At 35.3% G+C, this 23,234-nt stretch overlaps 1 protein-coding gene across 5 annotated transcripts in view; it reads left to right on the top strand.

Moving 5' to 3' along the window:
- PDS5B (PDS5 cohesin associated factor B) overlaps positions 1-10,098 on the top strand; it is a 198,488-nt gene extending 188,390 nt beyond the window's left edge. For 2 of the 5 annotated variants that reach the window (XM_030922200.1, XM_030922198.1), the window contains exons 32-35: positions 2,183-2,622; positions 2,715-2,822; positions 5,277-5,415; positions 7,083-10,098. In XM_030922200.1, coding sequence (XP_030778060.1) covers positions 2,183-2,622; positions 2,715-2,822; positions 5,277-5,415; positions 7,083-7,118 — 723 coding nt within the window. In that variant the 3' untranslated portion in view covers positions 7,119-10,098. Of the gene's footprint in view, positions 1-2,182; positions 2,623-2,711; positions 2,823-5,276; positions 5,416-7,082 lie in introns of all 5 variants that reach the window. The other 3 variants (XM_030922199.1, XM_030922197.1, XM_030922201.1) reach the window with 2 other exon arrangements.
- The last annotated feature ends 13,136 nt before the right edge of the window (positions 10,099-23,234 follow it).

Here is a 23,234-nt window from a genome sequence, read left to right as displayed (position 1 = left end):
CAGTTTTTTCCAAGTGAATACATAATTGTAAAATTCCAGCATGATTTTGTTTCAAGTCTATGTGGAGGAATAAATAGATATAAAAGGAGGAGAAATAAAGGTAGGTTCAGCCCTACCAGACACATAATTATACTTAGTAAAATATTGTGCTTCTGTTATGATAGCCCATAAATATTCTTGTTCAAAACATACAAAATAAAGGAAGCACTACAAATCATTGATTCTGAAATGGTTGAATGTGTCTTTGGGAGTGGAGTATTCAGTTTAGAATCTCACCTCACATTCTATTCTAAAACAATATACAATAGTGTCTTAGTCAGCTCAGGCTGCCATTATAAAATACCACAGACTGGGTAGCTTAAACAACAGAAATGTATTTTCTTACAGTTCTGGAGGCTGGAAGTACAAGATCAAGGTGCCAGCAGATTTGGTTCCTGATGAGGGCTGTCTTCCTGGGCTACAGATGCCACCTTCTCCTATGTCCTCACATGAGAGGTGTGGGGCGGGGGGAAGAAGAAAGGCACCCAAGCTCACTGGTATTTCTTCTTCTAAGGACACTAATCTCATCTTGTGGGTCCCACCTCATGACCTCATCTCAACCAAATACCTCCCAAAGGCCCTGTCTCCAAATAGGGTCACATTGGGATTAGAGCTTCAACATACAATTTTTTTTTTTTTTTTTTTTTTTTGTGATGGGGGTCACAATTCAGTCCAAAGCAAGTAAGAAATAACACTTAAAGGCCAGGTGCAGTGATGCCTGTAATCCCAGCACTTTGGGAGGCTGAGGCAGGTGGATCACTTCAGGTTAGGAGTTTGAGACCAGCCTGGCCAGCACAGCGAAACCACATCTCTGCTAAAAATACAAAAATTAGCCGCACATGGTGGCACATGCCTCTACTCCCAGCTACTCAGGAGGCTGAGGCAGGAGAATCACTTGATCCTGGGAGGCAGAGGTTGCAGTGAGCCGAAATTGCCCCACTGCACTCCAGTCTGGGTGACAGAGCGAGTCTCCATCTCAAAAAAAAAAAAAAAAAAGAAAAGCCAGGCATGGAGGTGGACACCTGTAGTCCCAGCTACTCGGGAGGAGGCTGAGACAGAAGAATGGTGTGAACCTGGGAGGCAGAACTTGCAGTGAGCAGAGATCATGCCATCGCACTCAAACCTGGGCAACAGAGTGAGACTTTGTCTCAAAAATAAAATAATAATAATAATAAAGAAATAACACTTAAAAATAAACATAGAGGCATACACAAAAGCATAGAAGAATATAGAGAAAACCCACTAATACCCCAGTAATCAAAGTTGGCAAAGGACATAATACAAAGGATGTAATTATGCAGCTCACACGCAGGAAACTCAATTTAAAGTTAGAAAAAGTTACAGATAATTTGATAGTTTTTGTTGTTTTCTTTTCAGTGATGTTTGAAAATATAAATTGCTGCAGATTTTTGGAAATTAACTTTGTATTATAAGTGTTCATACATACAAATTATTGTTGTGTCTTTGGAGAATTTCTTCAGCCTTCACGCTGGTTCACATATAGATTCTCTGAATATAGACTAGGATTTTATTTTAAATGGGAAAGCCATTGGTTTTTTGTTGTTTCTGTTGTTAGTTAGTTATACCTAGAAAGAAGCAGTATCTGTAATTCAGAAGTGTTTCCAAAATTTATAATAAATGATGAATATGTTTACCTTTTATATTTTGCAACCTCCATTTGTAAAATAATACTTTTATGATGTTGTAAGCATGTCATATAGTTAATATTTTATGTCTTACGCACTGTGTGGTAAAATTAGAATTACTTAAATTGATTATCAAAACAGATACTTCAGTATAGTTGTCATTTAGGACCAAGTACTGAATTTATAATGCTCTTTTTAATGAGATAGCTCTTCACTAAAATTTATAATGTAATATACTGATCTTGAGAGGTTTCCTTTTAAGACACTCCAGCTTAAAAGTAAGAGTGAAAATGTACCCTTTTACCTCAGGTAAGTTTTTCAAATTAAAACTATAATAAAAGCAAATAAATACAGTTCTGGTGTATTTAAGAGCTGTGTATTTTAGGTACATGTTTAGGACAACAGTAGATAACAGATTTTTTTGTTTCTTTCCTCAAGATATGTGTACTCACAATTTCATAATCATAAATTGTGATTTTTTTTTTTTTTTCCTCTAGTCTGAATTGGAGAAGCCTAGAGGCAGGAAAAAAACACCCGTCACAGAACAGGAGGAGAAATTAGGTATGGATGACTTGACTAAGTTGGTACAGGAACAGAAACCTAAAGGCAGTCAGCGAGGTCGGAAAAGAGGCCATACGGCTTCAGAATCTGATGAACAGCAGTGGCCTGAGGAAAAGAGGCTCAAAGAAGATATATTAGAAAATGAAGATGAACAGAATAGTCCACCAAAAAAGGGTAAGAGAGGCCGACCACCAAAACCTCTTGGTGGAAGTACACCAAAAGAAGAGCCAACATTGAAAACTTCTAAAAAAGGAAGCAAAAAAAAATCTGGACCTCCAGCACCAGAGGAGGAGGAGGAAGAAGAAAGACAAAGTGGAAATACAGAACAGAAGTCCAAAAGCAAACAGCACCGAGTGTCAAGGAGAGCACAGCAGAGGTAAGCATGTGTAACTCTAAACTGCATCTATTTCGTTACTATATTATAAATCATAATTTGATGCTATCCACATTTGGGTCTTCCCAAAGCAGAGCAGAATCTCCTGAATCTAGTGCAATTGAATCCACACAATCCACACCACAGAAAGGACGAGGAAGACCATCAAAAACGCCATCACCATCACAACCAAAAAAAAATGTGTAAGTTGTAAATATTAAATTTCAAACCAATTTCAAATTATTTTGAAAAAGTTCCTAAATTTGTAAACATACATATTGCTATATTTAAATTCCATGTATTTAGCCCCATTACACTAGGTAAGGTAAAATTTTTATAAACTTACCTTAGCGATTGATATCTCAATAAACTATCTTGTGCATTTTTACAGGTGTAGGCAAATCTTTATAAGTGGATACCAAATAGTATATTATTTCCTATACAGACTTTATGATATCTAAGGAAATGATAAGATATTTTTAAATAATCACCACACATTGACCAGGTTGCCTCGTCATTCCACACAACCATTTTTTTTTCAGTGTTTCTCATTAGCACCTTTTCCTTTAAATGGAAGAAAACAGGTCTTATGCTTCTGTTTTTATTCTTTGAACTTGTAGTAGGAAAGTAACAGGTACCATTTTAAAAAAATTATATCCATATAAATTATCACATGTTGGTCTCAAGTGTTTGATATCTTGGTTTTGTTTGTTTTCTAATCCAGTTCGTTTATCTACATCAACATGTATATAGTTTTAGATGTTCGCACAAACACATTTATAAGAAAGGTATAGTAACAATGTGTACCCCAAATTTTAGTGTCACAAGAGTATCAGTGCTATAATTTGTAGATTTGACAGTATTTTTTCTCCTCAGTTATGTGAGTGGAAATAAAGTAGCATGTCTTCTATTAGTCGGAAATTTAGCACACTTTTTCTGAGAGTAATCCCACCCGTACATAATTACATCAGTGGCTTGACTTTTCAGAGTTGCCAACATACTGTCGTTAAATACTCAATTATCTTAGAGATTTTCCTATTCCTGTGTATTCCACAGGAAGAGGAAAAGTTGCCTGGGTGTCTAGCCAGTACTTCATGCCATCTTCCATGTAATTTTTCTATCAGGTTAAAAGTAAAGGTAAGTACATTTTTTGTGGCAGCTTTATAAATGTGTTTGGATTCAACCAAAGGAAATCAGTATTTCTAAACAAAGGATTCTTAAGGAATCCTTTATTTAATAAAATGCACATGAATGATGTAACAAGGAAATAACAAACCTCATAATTGTAGTTTGTTTATATTTGGACATCATGAAATTCAGGGTTTAAATGATTATTGTGCTCTCCTAAAATTACACAAGTCCTATGAATGTTCTAAACCAAATAAGTATTTCTTTAAAAAAAAAATTGATACAGAAGAAGATTCTGTAGTCTATCTTGGAAGCCTATCTTCCTTTCACTGGGAAGCTCTTTCTAGAGCTAGTATAATAACATATGTTAGGATTTGTTTCTTTTTCTTGTTCTGACATCAGTGAAATTGAAAAAGATTGTCATTATGTTTCATGTAATTTCTATAGTTTCATTAATCCCGAAAAACCAAACCAATTTAAAAAATTGTTTGGTTTGAGCATGAGTTAAAAAAATGCACATTTTGGATTGCTTACAGAAGTGATGTTATGTTCCTAATTTTAAAAAATAAGTATTTATCAAGAGGGATCCATTTGATTAGATGGTTCTATTACATATTTTTTGATGCCTCCTGTGTTTCAGAGAGTACTAGGTGCTAGGGACACAGAACAGACATGGTTCTTGTTTTCATGGGTTCGTGGTTCTTGTCTTCTACCATCTAATGGAGTGAGGAAGCTTTTTCTTTAAAAGTAACAATGAGTTGATATCTTGAGAATAGTAGGGGTTAGACAGGTAGAGAACAGGTGGCAAGAACACTATATTTGAAGTTTCTGAAGTGAGAAAAATCTTGGCAAAATCAGAAAGCTAAAGGAAGGCAAGGGTTTGCTGAATTGTAGTTGTGGGGAGTTGGGGAGCAGAAAGAGATGAGAACGAACAGGTAGGCAAGGACCATCTACTGTTCCTTGTATACTGTGTTAAGGAAGTTTACAAAATTATTCTCAGCTCAGTGGGGAGCTCTGTAGTGGCAGTAACATCATCTGTCTTGTACTTTTAAAAGATAACTTTGTAAAGAGATAAGACAAGAGATGGGAATGGTTTGAGTTAGGTGGTAGCAATGGAGATGTGGAGAGAAGTGAATGAATTTGATATCTCTGTAAGAATCTGAAAGGCCAAAGACTGGTACACTATATTCAGAGCAGAATTCCTTTCTGCTTTGAGCAGCTTAGTAGACATAGATGCCTTTTACTGCATTAGGAAAGATGAAAGGAAAAGACTTTGGGTTATGTTTTGAATTCCTTTATCGTATGTTCTCAGTCACTTTTTTTGTTGTTACTTGGTAGACAATTTGTAAGATTCTGTGATTAAATGTTAGTTTAGGATTCAGAATATTAAAGAAATGTTCTTGTCTCATAAAGTAATTGAGGGTAAACATGGTATGACAATTGATGAAATACTTGAAGCATTTCTTCTAACGAGGTAATCTACTGAAAGATTGGAACGTTCATTGTATTTTACATGTGTTTTACTCTAGCCGTGTAGGACGCTCCAAACAAGCAGCTACTAAGGAAAATGATTCAAGTGAAGAAGTAGATGTGTTTCAGGGTAGCTCTCCTGTCAATGATGATATTCCACAGGAAGAAACAGAGGAGGAGGAAGTTTCTACAGTAAATGTATGTGTTCAAAGTTTCTTTGAGTGGTGTGGTATATAAAAACAGTTAGTAAATGTTTGGTTAGATGATTTAGTACTTGTCTAATTCTAAGTATTTATATATTTTTCTTCATTAGTTTATAGCATCGTTTCATCTGCCAGGTTGGAAAATGGAGAACATCTTTTATGGAAACCCGAAACTAAGCAAATAGGTGTAGCTTAGTGAGAATGTAAATGTCAAGTCTGAACTGAATGTATAGCATTCTAATATTGACACTTTCAGCATTTAAGTTGTACCTTACAACTCTCTGTTTGGTATTTCTATTTGGGTTTCATAATAGAAATTAGAAGTTAGTTACACATAAAATCAGCCTTTGAAATTGAAGTTTGAGCTGAATGAGAATTCATAAAGTTGGTAATACATACTTATTTTGCAAAAGTAGGGATGTGTTACTTCCTGACTTCTTTGTTTTTGTTTTTGAGACAGAGTCTCACTCTGTTGCCCAGGCTGGAGTGCAGTGGCGCACGATCTGGGCTCACTGCAACCGCCGCCTCCCAGATTCAAGCAATTCTCCTGCCTCAGCCTCCAAAGTAGTTGAGATTGAGATTACAGGCCAGTGCTACCATGCCTGCCTAATTTTTATATTTTTAGTAGAGACAGAATTTTACCATCTTGGTCAGACTGGTCTCGAACTCCTCCTGACCTCAAGTGATCTGCCTGCCTCGGCCTCCAAAGTGCTGGGATTACAGGCATGAGCTGCTGCACCCGGCACTTCTTGACTTTCAAAGTAATAAATAAGTAGCTTTACCGGTTAATACAACTCAGATATTTCTTTTACGAAAACATATAATACATTTAAGTAGAAGCTCTTCTCCCATCTTTGTTTGAGAAACCCAAGCTCTGTAATCAAGTCTCAGAATTGGTCTCTACTGTTCTGTCTTATTTAATGGAATCAGAACTCCTATCTGTACCAGGATTCGTTTTTGTGAATAAGTGAGTTAAGTACACAGGAGAATATGCTTAATTGTGGTTCAAATTAATTTGGCTTGCTTCTTAAAGGGTTTTGGGGGGACATCAAAGTAAGGAAGGCTGAAGAGTCAATAACGATTGATGTCTTCACCAGAGAAAACTACATAGTAAATTAAAACCCTTTTTTATATTCCTATTGTTAATATTGACATTTTTTGAACTAAAGTTTTATGCTTTCATTAGTGCTTACCAGTAAATGATAATATGTTTGAATTTTAGGTTATTTTACTGTATTGATAATTGTTAAGATTCAAATTCTGTAACTACTTTCCCAGAAAGATAATGTAAGTTCATAAATGTGAAATGTTTTCATTTACCACAGGAAACATAAGTAGAAAGATGATTAATCTGTTTGAGTTGTTTTTCTTGCTGTAGACATTGACTTCTGTTCATTTCTCTTTAAAATTATTAGATAGAAAAGTAAAATATTTTTTTTCTTTTGCTGTTCTGGGAAAGTCTGTGAGCATGTAAATGTTCAAATATTATAGAGGTCTAAGTATGTGATGCTGGGACAGAAAGTAAGGATAAAAAAGTTTCAGGGAAAGGAAAGTAAAGAAAATCAGGAACAAACGAGAATAAAGATTGGTTAAAAATGATTACTGCATATCTTATGCACATATACCCATTTTAATTAAGCATCTGGTGACTTTCCTTTTAAGGTACGGCGGCGAAGTGCTAAAAGGGAACGGCGATGAACAAATGTAATTAATAACTTTCTCTGTGAAAGCTTTGGAAAAATCTTTTTTTTTCTTTTTGGTCAAACTTGAGGCTGAATAAAGCCTTTGATGCACAAAATGGGACTGCTGAAGAGTGGACAGTTGGACCTTACTTTGGTGACCCCATACATTTGTGGTCACATGCTCTAGCCATACGCATGATAACCTTGACTATGGAGTCTTGTGAACGTGTAATGTGCGATGGCTGTGTAGACATAAAGAAGAAACTTGTAAATATCTTTTTTCTTTTTTTAATGTTTCTGACTTCTGAAGTGCTTGTATAGCTTTTATCTGCGGCTTTAAACTGACAGTACCCAACTGTTTATTGGATCTATTGATTTGAAAAGAATTTGTTAGGATAGATCTTAAGCAGTAATCTGTCAGTGTTTGTATTTGTATTCTCTGCAATTTTACTGTGAAAAAAATTTTTTTCAACAATTGGTGTCATTTTCTTGATGTCACTATTTGTTGGAGAGTTAAATGGTCTCTTCCTCTTGTGTATCTTACCTAGTGTTTACTCCTGGGCACCCTTAATCTTCAGAGGTGCTAAATTGTTTGCCATTACTCCGGAACGATGCCTCTGATAGGAGGACAACCATGCAAATTGTGAAATAGTCCTGAAGTTCTTGGATTACTGTACACCTCAGTATTGATTGGTCCCAGAATTTTCTGGCCTTTCATGGCAATGAAAATTTTAAGAAGAAAGATTTAAAGTATTTTAATTTTAAAGAGTGTGTTATAAAATAATGTACTGAATTCTTTATCCCATTTTATCATCCTTTCAGTTTTTATTAATCTACTGTATCAATAAAATTCTGTAATTTGAATGAGTTTTTAATAGTCTAGAATGTTATTGTGTATAGATATTTCCTCTTGAACATTATGTTCAAAAAATGCAAATTACACTATAATATAAAACCTGATATATACACGTTAGAAAAATTCCAGTTCTCCATAACAGTGTAAAGTTAATCAGAAAGAAAAAATTTTATTGATGCAGTGTGTCTTTATAAAGCTGTTCTTGAAAGCCAAGTGTTTTGTATTTTATAGTGAGTTGCATGTTTATGAAAAAAGTGCTGAAAATGGGATGTGCTCTTTTCTGTAAATTCATATTTAGCCATAGTATATGATAGATTGCCCCATAACATAGTTTTTCATCAAGAGTTTATTATTATACTTTATTTTGGAGCCAAAAAATTGATTCGGGGGGGTTGGGCAGGGTAGAAGTGGTGTATCCAACTATATCAGCTACTGTAGTTGTCACAGTCTTGTGAACTTTGAATGAAATTCCACTTTGTCCAGATTGGGAGAAGTGGAAATTTATTTAGATTTAGAGCAGGTCTTTTTTTTTTTCTTCATTGTAATCTGCAAAATACAGAAATAAATTACTTAAGGCAGTATCCTTTGTACAGTTGTATAAACTGTATTTTGAACCAAAACATATAGGTTACTACTTAATGCTTACCTAAATTCATTTTAGTATTTTAGGTGCTCTTATGTTTTTTCATGGTTAACACCAGAGGAAAATAAAAATCATATTCTAACTTATTAAATTTATCACATTGAATAGTGGAACATTTTCATATGATACACCATTATGTTTAAGGTATATTTCCAAGATTGGTTATAATAGATGGGGCATATAATAAAGAAGCTACTATTTTGGAAAATGACATTTTACTGTTTGCCAATGTATACTGCAATTGATGTGATTATTTTTCTTTTAAAGATTTGTTCGTGTTTATGAAACAGCCATTTATTTTTTAAAAAGTGTTTTGAATTGTGTCTTAATCTCTCCATATTTAACTGTTCTTCATTTACAACAATACTGACACCAGTAATTATGAGAGGCTGTCATATATCAAAAGCAGCTCAGGTTGGATCAAGATACATTGGTTTTGAAATGGTTCCTTAGCTAGGTTTTCCCAAACACATAATTTCTGTTTCAGCAGTACAAAGGCATGTTTTAAAATCTATAACATAAAGAATAAGGAATAGCTTTGTATTTTTGTCATTGATTAAATTGCACCGGAAATGTTTATGGAAATATATCATTAAGAACATTTTATAAAACATACGAAAAAATGATTGTGAAGGATTTTTATTTGCATGATCATAGTTAACCAAATTTCATTGCACATTTTTGTAATGCTGTATAGCAGTTCACAAAAAAATGTTCATTGTAGATTTTGTTATGTTCAATGCCAGTGAGTCTGTAATTTTACAACCTGTCTGTTCTTTTTTTGGGTGGATTACGATGTAAATTTTTCTTTTTCTTTTCTTTTCTTTTTTTTTTGGTAGAGAAATAGGTGCAATAATCAAAGTTTTGATGTCTCGAGTCTCCAACTTAGGGGATTATCTTACGTTTAAACTTAACATTTCATGTATTAACATTTCATGTACTAACATTTATAGAGCCACATACTTTACAATAAAATTAAGTGTGTATGAAACATTAATTGCTAACAATTGTTAGCAGACTATTCAGTGATAATGTTCATTTTGAAAATATGTACTATATAACATTAAGAAAATATTTAACTCCCTGTAACACGCTCCATTATGAAAATCTTATTCCTCAGTGAGGTTATCTTGCTGCACTCTGTAGCAAATTTGTTTAATCTACATTATAATAAAATTTCTTGCTGCAGTGCAACAGGAAGCTTTTTCAGTGATCTCCACTGTATATGTAAATTACAAATGTGGCTGTAAAACTTATTCCAGGTATTAAAAGTTAAATTACTTTCTATATCTTCTTATAACTTGTAAGTTTGATTTTTAAGATTTCATTTTGTCCACTTGTAAGAATGTCAGGAATTTAAGAATTTGTTTAAATTAGGCATATCTCTGCCACCACATAGTATTATGTCACCATGATGAACAATTGATATTTACATAGATAACCAATTTTCAGACACATTTTTGGATTTCTGTGAAGTTGAATAAACATGAAAGCTAATATGATTGTATTATTTTGTTTATGTAAATCAACATATATATTTAAATACTAAATGGAGAAAGGCACATTTGATGATTTTTAATTTTGGAGCCTTTGTTTCATGAAGTGGAAACATGTCTCAGTAACTTTTTCCAAACCTTTTGTTTAAACTTCTCATGCAAAATGTTGGCGGACAGAGGTTTTTTTAAGTATTATTTAAGTTAAATAATTGCGTAACTGAACAAAATAAATGTATAATATAAACTTTAAAAATAAGCACTAAATAAATAAGTTGCCAGTCGCAGTTTTATTAATTCATTTGGCACACATTTATTAAGTGCCTACTATGTGCCAGGCACTCAAAAATTTTACTCAGTTTTACGGAGGATAAAGTGTGATCAAGATAGAGTAAGTCCCTGCTTTTGTGGTATTTTCATTATGTTAGAGGTGGGTGAATAAGCAAAAAAAAAAAAAAAAAAAAATTAATATATAATGTCAGATTGTGAACAATGCAGTGAAAAAAAGGAAAAGCAGGATAGAAAGTACTAATGATAGATGGAGAAGTTATTTTATATACTTTGAAACATACAGTTTAGGATTGTTATATGTTCATGATGAAGTGATATGGTTTATAATTTAAAATGTCACTTGGTATCTTTATGAATATTTTTAATCTACTTTGCTTGATATTAATGTGGCCATATCAGTTTTGTTTTAGCTGTTGTTTGCTTGATAAAGTTTTTCCTTTTATTTTCAACATATTTATGTTCTCATGGTTAAAATGTGTATCATGTAACCATTTTATACTTGGATTTTGTTCTTTCATCTGAGAATCGTTGTTCTTTAATAGTGTTTAAGCTCTAGTGTAGTTACTTATATAGTTGATTTAAAATCTACTATTTTGCTATTTATTTTCTTTTATGCCAGTCTCTATTTTCTCCTTTCCTACCTTCTTCTGGCTCAGTTAAAGTGCTTTTTATTATTCTATCTCTTCCATTTGCTTTTTAGTTAAACCTGGTTGTGTTATTTTAGAATTACAGTTTTTATGTTTGGCTTACTATAGTATGTGATTAATGCTTTTGCCACCATCAGAACAATGCAAAAAGTTTAAAACAATTCAACTGTATCTGCCTCTTGATCCTTTGTGCTAAAGTTGTTGTCTATTTTCAGTATAAAAATGCTACAATATCTTTGTTGAATAGTCCATGTTCTCATATTTACCCATAGATTTTCCATTTTCGCTCTTTTTTTAAGAATCATTTTGTGCTATCATGTTAGTTCATTTTTCTTTCTTTTTTTTTTTTAGTTTCTTGTTTTCAGCAGTTTGACTATGGTATGCCCAGGTATGCTTTTCATTTTATTTAATTTGCTTGGGGTTTACTGACCAGTTGTATCTGCAGGTTGATATCTTTATCAGTTTTGAAACATTTTTGGCTGTTCACATATTCTTCACATATTCTACACTATTTTCTCTTTCTGACATTCCAGTTATAAATGTGTTAGACTGCTTGTATCCCATCTGCCTTTAAGTGTGTTTTCTGTTCTTTCCACTCTCTTTTTCCTCTCTGTGCTTCATTTTGTATATTTCTGTTGATCCATCTTCAGATTTCTTTTGCTATGTCTGTTCTTCCCATTAACTTTTCAATTAGTTATTAATTTCAAATACTGTATTTTTTAGGCCAGTGTGGTGGCTCGCACCTGTCATCCCAGCACTTTGGGAGGCTGAGGTGGGTGGACCAGTTGGGGTCAGGAGTTCAAGACAAGCCTGGCCAATGTGGTGAAACCCTGTCTCTACTAAAAATAAAAAATTAGCCAGGTGTGGTGGTGGGCGCCTATAATCCTAGATACTCGGGAGGCTGAGGCGGAAGAATTGCTTGGACCTGGGAGCCAGAGGTTGCAGTGAGCTGAGATCATCACACAGTGCACTGCACTCCAGCCTGGGGGACAGAGTGAGACTCTGTCTTTAAAAAAAAAAAAAAAGTATTTTTCAGTTCTAGAATGTCCACTTAATAATATTTTATAGATTTCAGTTCTCTGTTGAAAGTCTCTTTTTACTCATCTTTTCCTCTTTTCTCTTAATTATATAGTCCAAATCTGTACGAATTAACTACAACAGCTCACTCCTTTGTGGATCTCATTCTTTTAACTGTTTTTTCTATTGAACATCAATCAAAATTTTCCTGGTCACATTTTTTCCTTCCTCTTATGGATCTTGTAACTTTTTTCTTGTTTGAGGACATTGAATTAAAAGTACTAAAGGATTGAAGTTGATGTGATTTTTCTCCCAAGAGATTTTCCCTTTTTTCTTTTAGGCATTATAGAGATTGATCACCTCAAGAGTTGAGCCTGGGTTGCAACTTTAGTTAGACTCAATCTGGTTGTTTCAAATGTCTTAATGGTAAGACTTGCATTATGTGACAGACTAACACAGCAAGCCTGCAGGAGATTTTGTTCAAGCTATTCCGCCCAGCTTCCCAGCAGGAATGCTATTTGACACAGGGTAATGAAAGGTGGCTTCTTTGAGAAGGTGACATCTGAGCATGGACTTCAATTAAGTGAGGCATCAAGCCTTATGAATATCTGGGAGAAGAGTATTCGAGGCAGAGGAAAGAGTAAGTACAAAAGTCCTTAGGCAAGAATGAACTTTGTGCATCAAGGATTTCAAGAAGGCTGATGTTTCTGGAGTTGAACAAAAGATGAAGGGGTAGACCTGTGATGTCTCTTGGCAATTTTGTTCAAAGGTTGATGAGAATCCATTGTAGGCTTTCAGTAGGATAGTGGCAAGGTTTCTTTGTTTTAATTTTTAAAAATGCTACTCTGGCTATTGTTGAGAATGGCTAATAGAGTGTAAGAATAGAAGCCCCCCAGTTTTATTAAATTATATCAGTAGTCTAGACAATTTGTTCATTTCACAATGAGAGTGATAGAAATTGTGAGAAGTACTTGGATTCATGAGGTATTTTGAAGTTACAGTTAGTAGCCCTTGCTGATGGATATGAAAGTGTGAGGGAGATGAATCAAAGATGACTCCTAAGCTTTGAGCTAGAGAAACTGAGTGAGTGGTGTCCTTTACCGATATGAGGGAAGCTGGGTGGGACATATTCTTCAGGATAAAATATTTGGTGTCAGGGTTCATCAGTTTCAGCATGTGATTTATTAATATTTACATAGTCTTTGGGTGCTTTGGATATTTGGATTCCAGTCCTTTATGTGAATTTCTGTTTGAAGGTGGAAACAGCTTCTAAAAAAAAAAAATGTAGGCATTTTACATCATCTGGCATTTCTAAAATCTGAAAGCATGTAACTATTAAGAAATTTATTATAATACCTCCAATTCAGCATTTCTGAAACTAAATGAATAACCTTTCCTTCCCAAATCTGATCGTCTTCGTATGTCTGAAAATGGAATTGGTCTCTAACTAGTAATGCAAATCTATAAATTTGCTTTAATTCCTGTCCCTTACACCTGTATCCAGACTGTCATCAAGTCCTGTTGAGTTTACCTCCTGATTATCCCTTGAGTTTTTCCACTTTTTTCCACCAATCTCCTTTAAGTTCTCATAATTTCTTTGCTTCTTTGTTGGTCTCACATTTGCTCTTGCCCCGCCTCAAATTCATTTTCATAATGTAGCCAGATTGTGAAGTACCATGATTTCATCTACCCCTCAGCAGTAGTAGCAGCAGCAGCAGCAGCAGCAGCACAGTAGCAAATAATATAAACCTTTTATCCCTTCAATGGGATAAAATTTTAAGACACCACTGATTTTAGGATAATGTGCCCTACATTTATATACTTTTAATATAAATCGCTTTTAGGATAATGTGCCCTACAAAACTCTGCATCGTGGGTCACTCCTATTTAGCTAATTCTTCCGTCATATTTTGTGTTTTATTTCATTGATTTCTTTTTCTAATTTTTATCTTTTGCCTGTACCAATATCTAATTCACTATACCGATAAGTTTTTATATTTGTTCCAAAAAATTCTCCAAGTCTTTATTTTAAAAATGTCTTGGTCATTCCTTGGCTATTCTTGTTATTTTTGCTTATTCAGTATTGAGTCTTCCCACTGAGATAGATTTTTTTAAGGCCTTCCTTTCAATACAGTTTTTATTTTCATCTTAGGAATAGGCTTTGCACTTTTTAAAATGTTTTGTGGGTTTTGTTATTATTACTTACCTTGCTATTTCCATTATTTTCTAATGGGTATAACTGCTATGCTTTTTTTTCTTCTTCTTCTTTTGAGACAGTCTTGCTCTGTGCAGTAGAGCAATCTCAGGTCACTGCAACCTCTGCCTCCCAGGCTCAAGCAATTCTTGTACGTCAGCCTCCCGAGTAGCTGGGACTACAGGCGTGTGCCACCACACCCGGCCAATTTTTTGTACTTTTAGCAGAGATGGGCTTTCACCATGTTAGCCAGGCTGGTCTCGAACTTGTGGCCTCAAGCTGATCCACCCACCTTGGCCTCCCAAAGTGCTGGGATTACAGATGTGAGCCGCTGAACCCAGCTGCTATTTTGTTTTTAGCTGCTTTGTTGAGCTCTAACAGCTTTTCAGTTAATTATCTTAGATTTGTTAGATAGATAATACAGTCTGCAAATGGTTTTGTCAGTATTATTTCATATTGTTCTGATACATATACAAAATGTCTTTCTGGTCTAATTAGCATTGGTTGGTTCCTCCAGAGCATTGGTAAATAGAAAACATTCTGCCTTTTCTAATACAGTTTCTATTTCTAATCAGGTTATTAAAAAATAAAATCTGGAATATATGTTTAATTCCATGTTTGTATGGAAGTTTATGTTTTTAAAAATATAATGAATTATATTAATATACGTCATATATAGAATAATCCTCGCTTTGGTAGGACTAACTCAGCTTGGTCATGCTACTAGATTCAGTTTGCTAACATTTTACTTAGTATTCTCATATCCGTCTGAGATTGCTTTATAATTTGTCATACTAGCATTATTCCAGTATTGATGTAAGGGGTTTTGCTAGCCTTCTAGAATGAGATGGAAAGTTGTTTGTGTGTTTCCGTAAACATTTGTGTAGTGTAGGAGTTATTTGCTTCCTGAAATTTTAATAGAATTTTAAAAAGTTTTATTTGGTGCTTTCTAAAATTTTAAGTAAAAAAGTGTTTCAGACATGCAGGAAATAATACAGCAGACATTGATTATCTCATTAATAGATATTCATGATCTCATTTCCCAAGTTTAAAAGATACTAACGATGCTGTGTTTCAGTTTGCATTAACTTCTTGTGCGCACACAGATGCACACCCTACCCACTTTCTATGAGTGAGGAATAAGGTCTCAGAAACGTTTAGCAAGCTGTGTTTCTTGGGTTTGAAGGATATTCTATAATTGTGTGTGTCACAGACGCTGTGGAGTGATTGATTTGTCTCTGTCCCCTTGGTGGAGAAGATAAGCTCACTTTTAACATATAAAAAAGCTGTGCACAAGCTGCAGTCCCTTTTTTGTTTTATCCTAATAATGTGTATCATTCTCATGCATGTGTTCATCTTCATTTTACTTATGTGCATTTAAAATAGCTAGGACTATTTCGTGTTTTTAAATTTTTTTGGAAAAAAGACATCATAGTTATCGTTTTGAAACCTATTTTTCACCCAACACCATGTCTTTGAAATATAGACATGTTGACATTCGTTGGTCTCCATTTCTTCACAGTATAACATCTTTTAAAATGGGATGCTTCCTAAATCAGTGGTGTCTTAAAATTGGCAGCATTTGCTTAATGACGGAATAATGCTGTACCTTATAATTGATGTTATCTTGGATTTGATTACATTCAGTAGTTAATTCCTCATTATTACTGTAAAGCATTCTGTTGTTGGAATATATGACAGTTAATCCATTTTTCTATCACAGTTAATCATTTTTCTTACTGGTAGATAATCAGGTTGTTTGCACTTTCACTTTTATAAGCAGTTCGAAAGTAAACATCTTCCTGTCTCATGAACAATTATTCTGAATGGAAATGTTGAATTTAGTAAATATGGGCATTCTGCTTTCTAGGTATTGTCAAATCGCATTCCTAAGTAGTTATATTACTTTATGCTTCCGCCAACAATGTATAAGAGCTTCTGTTTGCTTTGCATTTTTAGTTTGTTATCAGTTTGAAACTGTTTTTATGTTGTGAGCTAAGGATCCTTCTCTTTTTCAAATGGATAGCCGTTTGCCTCAGTACCATTAGTTATTGAATAGTTTATTCTTTCTACTTGACTTACAATGCTCTATCTGCCATATACTAAATGCAGGCAGTTATAGGTTGAGATCTGTTTCTAGGCTTCCTTTTCTATTGCATTAGCTTATGTATGTAGTATATTTACTGCAGTTTTATAGTAAGGCATTTCTTTATTAATACTCTTCAAAATTGTCCTGGCTATTGTATTTTTATACTTCCACAAGCATTTTTAGATCATGTTGCCAGATTCTGGGGAAAAATCTTTAGGGTTTTTATTAGAACTACTTTTAATTTAAAAATACATATTTGGAGAAAATGGCCATCTTTATGATATTGAATCTTCTATTTATGAATATGGCTAGTTAGTTGGTCAGTCTCTTTGTATCGATCTTGCTTTTTTTTCTATCAATAAAGTTTTACAATTTTCTTCATAACACTTTTGCACATTGTAACTTTCTTTAAAAGTGCCTTTCTAATTGTTGGTGGTGGATAAAAACACTAGTTTAGTCTCCATATCATCTTACTAAAAACTGTGTGACTCCTTTGGTGCTTAGTAGATTTTTTTAGGAGCTGAAACTTTCATTGTCTATTTAGCTGCTTTTATGGTTGGTTAAGCCAGATTGTTCCTTCTACCTGGCTTAATTTTGATAATCATCTTTTCCTTGGAAATCATGCATTTCTAGGTTTGAAAATGTGTTAGGAAAAGTTTTAACATAGGCTGTTTTATTTTGTAAACCTCTGCAGCATCTCTCTATATTTTGTTTTCTTGAGTCTAAGTTTTTTGTCAACATTTTTTCCTTTGTCATTGGAATTATTAAAAACTTTCAAGAAGCAGCTTTTAGTTTTATTGATTGAGCATGTATTTCTATAATTTTTGCAGTGATCTTGGTTTTCTTTTTCAACTTCACTTGCACTTAGTAGTTCTTTTAGTCTCTTGGGTTGAATGCTTAGTTCACTTACATCTTCGTCTTTCTTGTTTTCAAATATATGCATTCCTCTTCTAAGTACTTCTTGATTATATCACATAGGTCTCGTTTGGTGGTGTTCCCCCTTTTGCTTGTTACTAAATAATTTGCCATGTTAGTTTTGATTATTAAGCCTAGTGTTTTTTGGTTTTTTGTTTGTTTTTGTTGTTGTTCTTTTCCTCTCAAAGGAGGAAATAAATTGAGGAAAGGCTTAAAGGGAGAGGCGTATTTTTTATTTTATTATACTGTTGTTATTCCAATATAGCTAAATTTATGGGCCAAGAATGTCACTTGTATAATTTTGGTTGTCTGTATTACTGATTTTTCTGTGGTTTTATGTATGCCAAAAAGAAGGCTTATTCACAGTGCCTTATATCAGTTTGTGTGTATCTGTATTTTAGATTGAGCTTGTTTATTTAGGTTATATAAATTTTTATATCTTGTTTTTGTTGTCTGTCAAACTTTCTGGTTTAGGGGAGATGGTTTTGTTAATGTCTCCCACAAAGATTGTGAATATTTCTCCTTGTATTTGTATCAGTTTTTACTTTATATATTTCAAAGTTTTGATGTGAGGAGTCCTGTGACTGATATGTATTCTTGATGCATTGTATCATGTCAGCAGTATTAAATACCTGTTTTTTTCTCTTTAATGCTTTTTGATTGAATTGTATGGTCTTAATCTTGCTGTGCTTTTTATTAGTATTTGATACTCCTTTTTATCAGCTTTACTGTGTCATTTTGTGTTCCATCTGATTAAAAAACAGCATTTAGGCCGGGCGCGGTGGCTCAAGCCTGTAATCCCAGCACTTTGGGAGGCCGAGACGGGCGGATCACGAGGTCAGGAGATCGAGACCATCCTGGCCAAAACAGTGAAACCCCGTCTCTACTAAAAAAATACAAAACCTAGCCGGGCGAGGTGGCGGGCGCCTGTAGTCCCAGCTACTCGGGAGGCTGAGGCAGGAGAATGGCGGGAACCCGGGAGGCGGAGCTTGCAGTGAGCTGAGATCCATCCACTGCACTCCAGCCTGGGTGACAGAGCAAGACTCCGTCTCAAAAAGAAAAAAAAAAAAAAACAAAAACAAAAAAACAGCATTTAGCTATTTTTATTATTTATTTTTTTCCTCCATTTTCACTGTTCTTCTTCTGGAAGTCTTAGAGTTTTTGACATTTTAGAGCCAGCTGTCTTCCACATCTCAGCTTTACCTTGGCAACACTTTTTTCCAGCATGTGCTTTGGGCTATAGTTCTTTCTCAGGATATACTTTTTTCCCCAGAATTTGTCAAGATTTCTACATTTCTTTTTCTCATCATTGTGGATTTATCTACTATATGTCTGTGTTTTTATATTATCTCCCATCATTTTATGAGGGAGGGTAGTTGCCAGTAATCATTGTTCTGTCTTGATCCTGTGGTGTCCCTCCCTGATTCCAGCACTTAGGTTTTATTCTTACCTGTTTTGTTTTGGGCACAAGAGTTTCATAAACCTGTATTCAATCCATCATCTTTGAGTCTTCCTGAGCTGCTTCTTAAAAGGCTGTTATCTTACAGCGTGTCATTATGCTACTGCTGTTCATCTCATAAGTTGGAGTCACTTCGGTTCCTCAGGGTTTCTGCTAGCCACCCCAGTTGGAGAGCAGCTCATTTTTTTGGAGCTATTATTGGAGCGTGTCAGTGACTATAACCTGTCCTTTTTTTAGGTACTGTTCATGACTTCTGTATATCCCTTCCTTTTTACTGGCCCCTGTGACACTATTCTAACAGGGTTTTATTCCTACCTTTCTCTATCCCCCTTATTTTCACTGGTGGTTTTTCTTCACTTATTACTTAATTGGCATTGCAACTTAATGTAAGAGTCATCAGCTTTTTGTCTTTTTTTTAAAGATAAAAAATAATTGTACTGACTTTTATACAATAGTAGTTGTACTTCTATTATCCCTTGAGAAAATATATATGTATATAGATAACAGACATACTACTTTGGTAGAGCCATATCATTAATATACACTGATTTTAAAAACACTTGCTTTGAAAGATCTCACTCTACTATCTTCTTTAATCATCACAACAACATATATATGCTTGGATAAGTATAAGGCAGATAAATGAAGTAAATCTTGCAAGGAAGCAATAACATTTCATAAATTTACCTATTCTCAAGGGTACTTTTTTTTTTTTTTTTGGAAATGGACTCTTACTCTATCACTGCTGGAGTGCAGTGGCGTGATCTCTGCTCACTGCAGCTTCCACCTTTTGCATTCAAGCGATTCCCGTGCCTCAGCCTCCGGAATAGCTGGGACTACAGGGGTGCACCACCATGCCCAGCTAATTTTTGTATATTTAGTAGAGGTGGGGTTTCACCATTTTGGCCAGCTGGTCTCGAACTCCTGACCTCAAGTGATCTGCATACCTCGGCCTCCCAAAGTGCGGGGATTACAGGTTTGAGCCCCTGTGCCCGGCCTCAAGGGTACTTTTGACCATACCTAAACTTAGGCAGTAACTTTAGATTTGCCATGCTCTGTAAGTTTTTACTCCTCTCCACGTACATTTGAATAATACTACATTTATGGGGAAAATATTTGACACTTCATATTGGTGATGTGTTTATTACTTGTGTTAAGTCCAGGTGTAAAGGAAAGGGTAAATAGCTGATGGAGCCTTCATTCTACTGGCTCTGCAAATGTAATAGATGTGTGATCACAGGCAAGTCATTTTTATCTGTGTCCACTACGGTTTCCTCATCTGTCAAATAGGCAAAAAATAGCTCTGAAAAACTAAAGTGTCATCAATCAAATAAAATATGGTGTGTGTGAAAAATCTTTGTAAAGGATAAAGGACACTACAAATAATAGTTAAAATTGTTAGCCTTTAGTTATCAAAGCATATGTCATGAATTCAGTTCACGGGGATCCTTGCCCACTTGTGAATAAGAGGGTAAGAGTTGGTATTTAAAGAAAACAACTGCAGAGATATGATACAGATATGTAGCTATAGATATATCTCACTGAGATTTATATGAGTCAGAGCTGGAGAATATCCAAGCCATGTTACCGTCTTCCAGTATCCACTTCTCATGGGCTCTCAAATACCGGACAGTTGCCCATTGCCTGCAGTTCATCTTGCCAGCTGGTTTTGTTTTGATTCCTATTATTATGTCTCAGGCTGTAATCTCATCCAAACCTGATTCTGAGACCAAGTTCTGTGTCTTCTTGCCTTACCCTCTGCTTTTGACCTCTTAAACTGAGCTTATTTTAAATGGCCCAACTTGATTACACTGTAGATAAAACTAAATACTCTGACTCTGAGAAAAAGTAAACTTTATTTGTGCTACACATTATTGGCAGCTTCAACTCTGATGAGTAATTCCCAGTCTTTGTCACTTGCTGACTTCTGGACTTTATGATCTCTAATGACTGGTTATTTGTTTTACTTATTTTTATTTTTTAGAGACAGTGTCTTGCTCTGTCACCAAGGCTTGAGTACAGTGGTATGATCATACCTCACTGCAATGTTGAATGCCTAGGTTCAAGCGATCTTCCTGCCTCACCCTCTCGAGTAACTAGAACTGCAGGTGCACACCACCATGCCCAACTAATTTTTAAAAATATTTTTCATAGAGACAGGGTCTCCCTGTGTTTCCCAGGCAGGTCTCAAACTCCTGGCTTTGAGCCATCCTCCTGCCTCGGCCTCCCAAAATGCTGGGATTACAGACATGAGCCACTGTGCCTGGACTAATTACTGATTATTTGGATTTCCTGTGACTTCATCTTCCTTTTTCTCTTCCCACCACAGCCCTTCTGCCCACCATCGTCATTGTGAGATCTCATCTTTTCAGTTACCTGGGATATAGACTTGTCAAGGAGTCCTGATTTTTTCACTTTTTAAACAGAAGACATTTTACTTTCCATGCTAATGCAACTGTTGAAAACAGGAGGATTTAAATAACTAGGAAACTTCAGTTAAGGGAAAGTGGGGGGAAAGCCTAAGTTTATACCACAAAGTAGGAAGAATATCCACCAAATATTTTTGGACTCAAACCAGAATCAATTGGGGTAGACTTTTCAAGCTCGAGAATGAATTCTCTGAAAGTGTCACCACTCTGAAAAACCCACTCGAAGATTCTTTGGTAGATATGACAAAGATGATTTAAAGGGCTTCCACTGGGCCCAAGACACATTTTGGGCACCCCTGCAGTAACTCAGTTCATTTATCCTAAGTGGCAAGGGGCGTGGAATTGATAAATCTCATTGAAACACTGCACTTTCTGCATTCTAGCCTTCGAATATATCTTGAAGTGAGAAATCATCAAGGAAAATACAGCTGCACAACCCACTTGCAGGTGGAGACTGAATTCAGCTGAGAGAAACAACAGATGGGTCTCTAGAGAACCCATGACAGGCTTCACTGTCAGCCATGCCTACCTCATGCTCTATAAGGCAAGGCAAAAACTAAGGATGGGATCTGCCCCCTACTCCTCAGAGAGGTTGTATCATGAAACTCGAGTTGAAGCTACCAACTGTTTCAGGTGGCCAATCTCTTACAATGCTATGGATTTTGTAAACAGAGGGCCTGGATAGTACCTGCCCTTCTCAGAAAGTGACTAATGGCAAAAAGGAACCAGCGGGAAAACTATGAATAGTTACCACAACCCAACATCTCTGCCCTCCTACCCACCTCTGTCCCCCTACAAAAGAAAAAAACAGAATAGCTATCAAAAGAATATCCCAGGAAAGACTTCAGACATTCTCCGTACAAGCAAATAAATTAGAGAACTTGAATTCTGAAAAAGAGCTCAAATAACTAATGATGAGATAAAAATGAAAACTATGCAAAAAGTTACATATCAAAGTATATAAGGGATCAAAATAAGGTAGATCTAATAGAGATGTTAAATATGGTAATTTTGAACAATACACCTTTTCAAGAAACTCTTGAGTCATGTATGGAAATTGGCTGTCAAGCCAAAAGAATCTCAAATTACAAAATTAAAAATGAATTAAAATGGAATATCTAATTACCTGGAATTTTTAAAAAATATTCTTAGGTCAAGGAAAAAAATGACAAATGTTTATAAGGTGGCTCTAATAAAAATACGTATTAAAGGCAGAATTTTGCTATACTATATGTGTAGCAGAGACTGGCTTTGCAGCCATACTCGGTTTCATCCTCAGTTTTGCTGCTTACCAGTTGTGTAACCTTGAGCAAGTTGTATAACCTCTCAGAGTCTCAGTTCTGATGGATTTAATAAATGTAAAGAAGTACATGGCACATAGTAAGTGATCAAAAAATATTAGCCATTGCTAGTATTTTCCAAGATGGCCAGTGTGGCTAAATGGAGTAAAGATGGGAGAGTTTTATATGAAGTCAGGGGCATGGAAGCACAGATGTAGGACCTTGTGGACTATTACAAGGACTATAAGCAAAAGCCATAGGGCTTTTGAGTGAGATAGGAAGCCACCCGAGATTTTGAAGAGAGGAGTCATATACTCTGACTTCCATTTTAAAACGATCCTCTGGCTAGTGTGAGAGGGGAGAGCTGAGGCAGAAAGACTAGTTAAGGAAGCGGTTGTGCTAATCTGGGTTATCTGTGACTGGAATGGCCTTGATGGATGGGATGGTAGTAATGGATGCAGTGAAAAGTGCTTGGGTTCTGAATATATACTAAAGGTAGAGCGAACAGAATTTGCTGATATATTGGGTATGAACTGTGAGAGAAAGTACCTGGCCCAAGCACTGGAGAGAGGAGTTACCATTAACTGAGGGATAGTTGTTATTACCAAAAAACAAGGCTAAACCATAATAAGAGAATAAATAGTCTTCCCAAAATATGGTTGGACTCTGAATTCTCCAAGGAGTTACGAGCTGTACTTAACTCATAGCTGACCTCTGTGGGAGTCAGCCTGCACCCACATCTGAGTGGGATTGGAGCCTAAGCTGACTCCTGGGGACCTCTGTTCACTTTGTTCATGGGACGGTAGCACCCAGCCTATG

Source organism: Rhinopithecus roxellana, chromosome 18 (genome assembly GCF_007565055.1).
Source record: "Rhinopithecus roxellana isolate Shanxi Qingling chromosome 18, ASM756505v1, whole genome shotgun sequence".
NCBI lineage: Eukaryota > Metazoa > Chordata > Mammalia > Primates > Cercopithecidae > Rhinopithecus > Rhinopithecus roxellana.
Note: the sequence above shows the minus strand (reverse complement) of the source record. Positions and strands in the feature narration are given on the sequence as shown.